This window comes from Pyxicephalus adspersus, chromosome 6 (genome assembly GCF_032062135.1).
Source record: "Pyxicephalus adspersus chromosome 6, UCB_Pads_2.0, whole genome shotgun sequence".
In the NCBI taxonomy this organism is placed as follows: domain Eukaryota; kingdom Metazoa; phylum Chordata; class Amphibia; order Anura; family Pyxicephalidae; genus Pyxicephalus; species Pyxicephalus adspersus.
Window position 1 is genome coordinate 5,236,770 of NC_092863.1, and position 8,411 is coordinate 5,245,180.

General features: G+C 38.4%; 1 protein-coding gene and 1 long non-coding RNA gene across 2 annotated transcripts in view; both read right to left on the reverse strand.

Annotated features, from left to right (window-relative positions):
* Positions 1–5,571: 5,571 nt before the first annotated feature.
* On the reverse strand, positions 5,572–7,132 carry LOC140332450 (uncharacterized). The gene is made up of 3 exons (XR_011921127.1): positions 6,998–7,132; positions 6,745–6,885; positions 5,572–6,242 (listed from the first exon to the last, which is right to left on the reverse strand). It is a non-coding gene; the product is annotated as an uncharacterized lncRNA (long non-coding RNA).
* Positions 7,133–7,490: 358 nt separating this feature from the next.
* ZBP1 (Z-DNA binding protein 1) overlaps positions 7,491–8,411 on the reverse strand; it is a 17,156-nt gene continuing 16,235 nt past the window's right edge. Inside the window, exon 6 of the mRNA XM_072413658.1 lies at positions 7,491–7,771. Within this exon, the coding sequence (XP_072269759.1) occupies positions 7,491–7,771 (281 nt within the window). The remainder of the gene's footprint in view (positions 7,772–8,411) is intronic.

Below are 8,411 nucleotides of genomic sequence, written 5' to 3' on the forward strand. Positions count from 1 at the left end.
GCTGTGTGTGCAAATGCTGCTTAAATTTTAGCTTTTTTACATTAAGTTTGCTGATGACCCCTTGAATTTACTGCGTTGGGCATAGCTTGGAGGGTAAAACCTCTGTTGCTATCTTTTTGACTTTCTTGGCTCTAAGAGGCCCATTTTCTTTTTAAGTTGGCTGATGACCTTACATTTCTCAGAGAGCAGAATTAAAAAAAAGAAGATGATTTCTGAGCTTGGAGCAAAAGTGGTTTGGTCAGTCTGGAAAAAAATAAAAGAACTAAATTTGATCTGAGAGAAAAGAAAATGGCCCTGGACATGCCACTTCACCTCTAGAAGTTGGTTGCAATCCCTATCTTTTTAGATAATGAGCTCTGGCAAGTTTAGAAAAGGAAGATCTGATCCTTTGGAGAAAAAGATTCAGTCAATGAACAAGCCATTTCCCAATGGTTGCATGGCTGATAAAAAATTTTAAATAGAGAAATTGCCTATTCTGGCACAGTAGAAATATCTGAGAGGGTACATGCTTTCCTTACAAGACTTATTAAGATGGTGAGTTCTAATCCTTCTCTTTTCCTTAAATAACAAAATTAAGTGAAAAGACCTCGTAAGGAGCTTCTAGATTAGATGTTAAAGACTATGGTCAATGTCCATCTCAGACTGGAAGTTCAAATCCCTATTGTCTATTGTGCAAATGCATCTTGACTTTACCCCTTCAAATCGTATTCTGGTCCTGGGCATACCACTTCACCTGTAGAGGGTGCCATTGGCTGCAGTCCTTGGGAAAATGAACCCCACAGCATGTGGAGTAGATAGCTTATAGGAAAAGATCTCTGGCAAGCCATGCAACAGTGAAGAGGAAAAAAAGATGATCTGATCCATTCAATGAACAAATTGTTTCCCAATAATTCTAAATATTTTAGTTTCTGCTTGGTTAATACACTACTTAAAATCTTATAAATAATGTTAGGGGGTTCACTCTTATTCCACAGATAGCTGAAAGGGTAAAGGCTCTCCTAAGATCAGAGTGCTGCAATCAAATCCTCCTCACTTCATCTTAATTTGGAGACCTAACCTCAAAGTCTGGGTTTCTTCAAATTGGCTGTTGATTTATGCTCCTCAATAAGCAAACTGAAACTAACAGAAGTTGGGAGGAATTTGAATATTGGAGGGTTGAGGACATGTTTCTCACCCCTACCAAAAAGTGAGTTCAAATCCCACCTTCAGAACCTGATAAGTGTTCTAGCATCTTGTTCTTAATTGTTTCATTTTCTAGTTGGGTGATGACCCTAATTCTTCAAAGGGCAGAATGAAAAGGGGAACATAGCTAAAAGAGTAAAAGCTTCGACTAACATACAATGGAATAACTTGAGTTCATATCTCTATTGTGTATGGAGCTTACAGCGCCCAAGAGGAGTCTGTAGCTTGGAAGGTTGAAGCTATGCTTATCACGCCTGTCAGTTCATATCTCTCCAAATGACATTCTGTTGTGTTATTGGTCACCCAACTTTAGTGTATTAAAGAATCTTGACTGTATTTCTTTAAAATGTTTTCTTTGCTAGTTGGCTGATTGGGCTTGACCTAAATTTTGGAAAGGAGGCCATAGCTTAGAGGGTAAAAACTGAAGTCCTAGGGCATAATGTGAGTTTGAATCTCTGTTGTGTCATTCTGTCTCTGTAAGTTTCTAGAGGCTTGAGTCCGCCATTTTGAATTGTTACTTTTTTCTAGTTGGCTGAGGCAATATATTTCTAAAACAGCCGAGTGAACAAGCCCCTGCATAGGTGGAGGTTGTAGCCAAGAGGTAAAGACTGCATCCACCTACAAAATGTCAGTATCTACCTGGTCAAGGGTTTGTATCCATGCCCCTCTACCTCTTAAGTGATTGAGCTTGTTTTGCATTTGGCCAGCACCTTCAATACCTAAAATAAGGAATGAGTAGGTGATGGGGTGGTAGAAGTTGATAGCTCAGTGGGGCAATGCATCAACTTCTTACAAAAAAAAGAAAAGTTTACCTTCTGATTAAAAGTCTTGTGGCTACAGACAAGGCCATTACCTCTTAATTGTCCTAGGAATTCTAATTTTATCTTCCATTAGTCATCTCTACTTAGCTGATTCATTGAAAAGGTTACAAAACATGTTTCATCCTAACCAAAGAATTTAACTTCTGATCAATTATATCAATATAAGACGTGATGCATTGATTGGGTATGAGAGTGGGTAAGTTGGTTGGTTCCTTTTCCTTTAGATAATGTTATTTTCTAGTCAGCTGGTGCCCAATATTTCTGAAATAGGAAAAAAAATCCTACAGTGACTGTAGATGTGATAGCTTGGAGGATAAGATATCTGTGAAGTTTAAAAAGGAAGGCCTAACACTTCTGTCAATGAACAAGCCACCTCACTGTAGTCCTAACAATTTATTTGCAGGTTTCTACTTAGCCAATATTAAAAATCTTCTGAAATAAGAAAACCCAAGTGCTGCACCTTTGGTATAGCACTTGAGATAGCACAGAGGGTAAATTCCCTGATCTACAGATTAATCAAGTTGTGAGTTCTAATCACTCTCCTGCTGTTTGGAGGCTTAAACCCTTAGTTTATGCTTTTTTCTATTTACTTGGTTGATGAATCAAGTTCTTCAAAGATCAAAAGTCCAAGTGCTGCTCCAACTCTAGCATCTTGGCTTTCAGTTATTCCTTTTTCTAGATGGTTGATGACCTGTGGGCTTGAGTTAGCACATGTGGTCATTACTTAGAGGGCAAACCCCTTTTTTCTTCTTGGTGTTTAAAGGTCCAACCCCTTGTTTTTTACATTGTCTTTTTGAATTGACTGATGACCAAAATTTCTCAAGGAACAAAATAAGGATGGGATTTAGGGCTTGTGAGGAGGACATAGTTTAGAGGGTAAAACATTGCATTTGAGTTTCAAACCCTGTTTGCTGTGTGAATGATGCTTCACCTGCCAATTTAAGTTCATATCTTGGGAATATTTCCTTTTCAAGTTGGCTGATTCCTAAGATATCAAAGTGAATAACCAGTTTTATGAGCGTGGTTTGTAGCTTAGGGGGTAAGACCTGTTGCTTTTGCAGAATGAGACAGCATTCCTCTTTATTAAGGTTTGTGTTCCTGGGAAACCCCTTCACCTTCATAATGCATTTCCTTTCCTAATTTCGTCAAAGCCTTTTAAAAAAGGGCTAGTTAGAAAATTGCACCAACTAATATGGTTAGGACTACAGTGAAGTGGTTTGTTCATTGAAAGATGCCTTTCACTCAAAAGCATTGGACTTTCCTTCTATAAACGTGCCAGAGATCCTATCATCTAAACTATCACATCCAAAGCTGTATTTTCCAAATTAAAGTCAGAACTGGCAGGTAACAAAATCTCTCAGTATAGAACTACCTAAGCAGAACTTAGCCACTCTGATCCCCAATCGAGACATCATGCTTATATTGATGTAGTTAATCAGAAGGTAACTCCTGCAGATAAGATTAAAAATGTGTTTTGTGATGTAATTTTAATAAATCAGCTGAGCGTAGATAACCAAGGGAATAAAACTACAACTCATGGAACATTTAGGAGGTAAGTGGCTTGCCGGTAGCCACAAAGATTTAGCTCAGAGAGATCAGAACACATCTTTTTTTGTAAAAAGTTCATGATTTAACCCACTGAGCTATCAACTTAAACAACAGCCTAATTTGTTCAAGCTTTAGGAATCTAAGACACTGACCAAAAAGAAAACAGTAGGGACTATGAACCTCAGGATATGAAGTGAATGGGCCAGATCACAAACCTTCAATCAGAGGTATACTGTGTGAATCCACATGAGGATGAAACCTTAACCACTAGGCTCCACTTTTAGAGTGACCTGCTCACTCTTCTGTTTCAGGAATATAAGTCATCGATCAACTAGAAAAAACAACAATCTAAAGCTGCAGATTTCAGTCTTTAGAACTCTACACACAGTAGCAGCGTTTCCCTACACCACAGGGATTTGAACTCACAGTATTAGACACAGCGCTTACCCTTTAAGCTATGGTCTCCTTTCCTATATCCTTGGGAAATTTAGGTCATTAGACAACTAGAAAAGGAAGCAATTTAAAGCATTAGAAAGATGCAAGAAGACTCTAAAGTTGGAGCGGAATTTGCTCCCTCAACAGGCTTTTACGTGTTAGCCATAGCTTTCACCTTCCAAGCTCCAGGCTCCTCGCGATCATGGTGAACTAATTTTGCCCTTTGTGTAACGTAAGTCATCAGCCAATTTCAAAAGAACACAGAGTAAAAGGTTAGGTCTCCAAAAACAGAATTAGAAGTCAGCCCTTGAGTAAGTATTACATTACAACTGTCTCCAAATAAAGAAAAACTTGTTTTCCAAAACACTTTACACTATTAGCCAACTACAAAATAGCTGAACTTGTTCTCCTATCGGAAGTTCTAAGAATTAATAAAGAGCTGACACAAGAAATAAAAGCTGCATATACTGCTTGAAATGTTATTCAGCAAGCCATCTGCTTTGTAAATCTCCAGCAGTTCAGCTGCTGTCAGACATGGATATATTTAAATACCTGAGAAACATAAATCACTGATTTATTATAGATACAGTCCTTAATGAAGGAAGAAAACCCCCAGAATGGCAGGGGAGCGTTCGCAGCTCACTGGGCTCCAACAGTTTTCCTTACAACAATAGGATGTCCTGGAGCTAAGGACCCTGACCTACTTGCTGGAGGTCTGTGATACAGAATGTGCTGAATGCAGTGGATCAGCTAAATAGTCATGCAGCTAGGATTTTCAGAAGGCCAGAAAAAGCATCCTATAGTAAAAGATTCACTATATTTTGTGCACATTCATACAATCATCTACAGGGTTAACTGACTCCTAGTATCATCCAGCTCACTTCCTCTAATCCAAAGGAGTCACGGACATACCCACAGGTTAAATACTACCACTTTGGTTTAGACTTACAATATTTCTGCACCGTATGGGAACCTCTATGCAATGTTAAAAAAACACCTCCTCTAACACCTGACCAGAAGAAGTAGTATCTGTGACACCATGACACCAGCTATCATGTATGTATCATGCATAGTACAGTGGGAAGTTTAAAAGGGGTTTAGGGGGGTAAATAAAAACTTTAGAAGAGCGGCACTCAAAATCCAAGCAAGCATTCTTTTCCTTTAGCTTAAAGTAGAAATATTATATAAAAATATCACACATTTAATAAAATATGCAATAGTATGATTACATTTTACAAAATTAGGATTTTTCCAGGTTGCATTACCAGTAAAAACCACAAGATGGTAGACTCTTCTTATTATACAAAAACACTCCGCCAACTAATGTGCTAGACATACTGCGCATACCCAAGTATATATAAAGCATGTAAGGTGATAGCAATAAGTAGGAGGCAAATAAAATGTTTGCTTAATAATAAGTGATCCAAACCATTGCACCCCTGGTTCTTCTCTGTTGGCGACAAACACTCCTTCTAATATGTAGAATCATAAACAATAGTTCCCTTTTACTTGTCCTATTGTGTTTATTACACATTTATTATGTTTTCCTTTGTTGTTATTATTATAATAACCAAACCAAGGAAAAGACTTGTTGAAATTTTTATTGAACAGTTGTCACAATTTAGCCCCCACAGATCAGAAATTCCTTTAAAAAATGCCCTGCTTTTACAAAAACTGGAGGTAATATGTTTGTTGAGGCAAATAATACCGGTATTTCCTTTTATAAAGTTTCTGGTGTTGTATTGTCAGTTCAGCAGGATGTGATGAGGCACAAAGGAAAAGAAGAGATTAATTTATTTTATTATTAAAGGAGTTTCCTTATGGTTACTGGATTGGATGGATCTTTTGTTTCCTCTGTTGAATATTTTTACTTCCAAAGCCATCCAAAGATTGTTACAGACACACAACGTTTCATGTGTCTACATATCCCCAGAGCAACAAGCCAACATTTCCAGCTGGCCAAAAACCGCTCAAAGAAGCACCATGCCGATAACAGAATAAGATACGTACCATTTGCAACAGGTAATGGCACTGCCAATAGAATCTGAACAGAGGTGGGGTTGCACTTCGAAGAAGAAATGAAGCCCAAATCAATTCCTGTTCAGATAAGGATGCAACAGATTCATCAAAGGCAGTCATCTTAGTTTTCCAAGTTCAATTGTTCGATTCCATTGCAGATGGCAGAGAGGTTTAAACCTTGTCTGGGTTGATCAGTGTTGGCAGGGGAGGATGTGTGTGGTAGTTGCCCCTGGAATTCTACAGAAAAACAATGGTCCGATGAAAAATTATTCCATTTGAATGTAGTTGCTGAAAGCAATCAATACATCCTTTTATTTGATTTATAGCCTTGGACCTTTCAGGTTTCCCACCCTGTTAGGCCTGTTTGTTTCTTTTGCACCAGTTATGCCAGCCAAAAACTAATCCAATCCAAAGTATTTTAGATTGTATTTTAAAAACATTTTCTTTCAATAATCCCACATTTTTATTTTTTGGGATTATTGACTGATTATTGGCTGATTGGAGAATATATAACAATGATCAGAAAGAGAATGAGAGTAGAGCAAGAAAGGGTAGCTATGCTTTTGCTCCACAAAACCATGAATATCATTTAGTCAAAGTTTGATATCTTTTTAAAGACTCTTTGCATTGGCAAATCCACGTTTCCCTATAATCCACGCCAAGGTCATCTATTCAGAAACCTGCAACATCATGGCATGTAGAGAGCTTTGTAAACCAATAATGAACCATAAGTATTTACCTTCAGCATCTGTGAGATTGGAATCATTCAGAGAATCACCCTCAGTTTGGGAGCTGTTAGCCCGCTCTGGGTTCCTTTCTTGCCCCTGCTCTTGCACTGGGTCACATGCATCAAAGCTATCGGCCAGAGTGGATGAATCTTCTAAAGGATGAAAGAAAAAAGTGCAATGAAATTCACATCTGCAACCCCCTAAAAATATTTGGTACCTCTGTATTGAATAAACCTCTTGTTTGCTGATACAACAAAGATTTACCTTTTGCACTGCCCAGTTCCTGATTGCATCCACTGTTATCTTCTTGATAACAATTACTGCCTATGGAAACATTTTTACTGTTGTATACATAATAGTTGTTATATACCACAGGAGGCTGGGGCTGCACAATGGCATCTGTAATAAACAAAAATAAAAAATGAATATTATTGTTATCCAAAAATAAAGATGTGTGTTTGTTTTAGTGTTAGATAACATGTGCGGGACCTTGCTGAGAGTGTCATCTCCCTAATAGGGACACAGACAAGATTGCTTGTAAAGCTGCGTACACACGTGCAATTTTTCTCGTTGGAAAGGATCTTTCACGATCCTTTCCAACGATAAAAGACTGCACGATGCATGAACGATGCTGTACATACAGCACCGTTCATGCTCTATGGAGAGGGGAGGGGGAGAGCGACGGAGCGGCACCCTGCTGCTTCATCTATAACTCTCCTCTCCTGAAATACTCTGCTGGAGGACTCTGCTCCTTCCTCTATAACTCTCCTCTCCTGAAATACTCTGCTCCGCTGGAGTCCATTCTATACTGCCTCTCAGTTATCAGTGTCCTACCTTTATTCCCATCTTTACATTCTGTAACAATCTGGCATTTTACTGTCCAGTAGTTGTGCTCCTTGTTGTGAGTGAGGAGGTTTATTTTCCCCATTGCATACAGGTCAGAATTGACGTCCTTCGCTGTGTTTTTTCCCAACTTTTTAGCGATGTCTTTGGCTTTCATTGGCTTGTTATTCTCCAGGAGTGTATATATCTTTTTCTCTGTAATACATAGACATGTTGTTGTTGACAGCAATATTACTGTAGACTGCTTCTTTAGTTTGCTAATTGGTTTTGGACCAGCAAACCCAAAAGGAAACCACTGCAAATGTTGTTCATAAATTTTTAAGCAATTTTAGATTTAACACAATAAACCATCATCCTTACGAGAGCAGATTTATTGTTTTTACAGTTCTGTGTTTGTCTGGTTTATAAATATCTTTTGTTCATTTTTTAGTCAATCCAAGCAAATTTTGTTGATACCCTTTAGTAATATTGCAACTATTTATACTGATCTGAGAAGGGACACAGAAGTTTTACTGTTCTGATTAGTTCAGATCATGGTGGTCAGCTGAATTTTATGTGTGGGGTGCAGGAGATCCCCCAGAACTTTAAGGTTGGTAACATTTACGGCGGGTCAGGAATAATCTTTGGATCCTCCGTCCTGAGCTGTTGTTCAGGGTTGCCCATTGTGCTTGAAGGATGAGAATAGTTAGCAGCTTGGTTCCATTAATAATGAACCCAATCAAAACGGCAACATTGCCAATATGGTTTACAGCCCAAGAAGAAGGAAGGGTTCTTTTGCCTTTTTGCTTTGGATGCTGGGGTATCCTTTATCTCCAGTACAAGTGCTTATATTGGC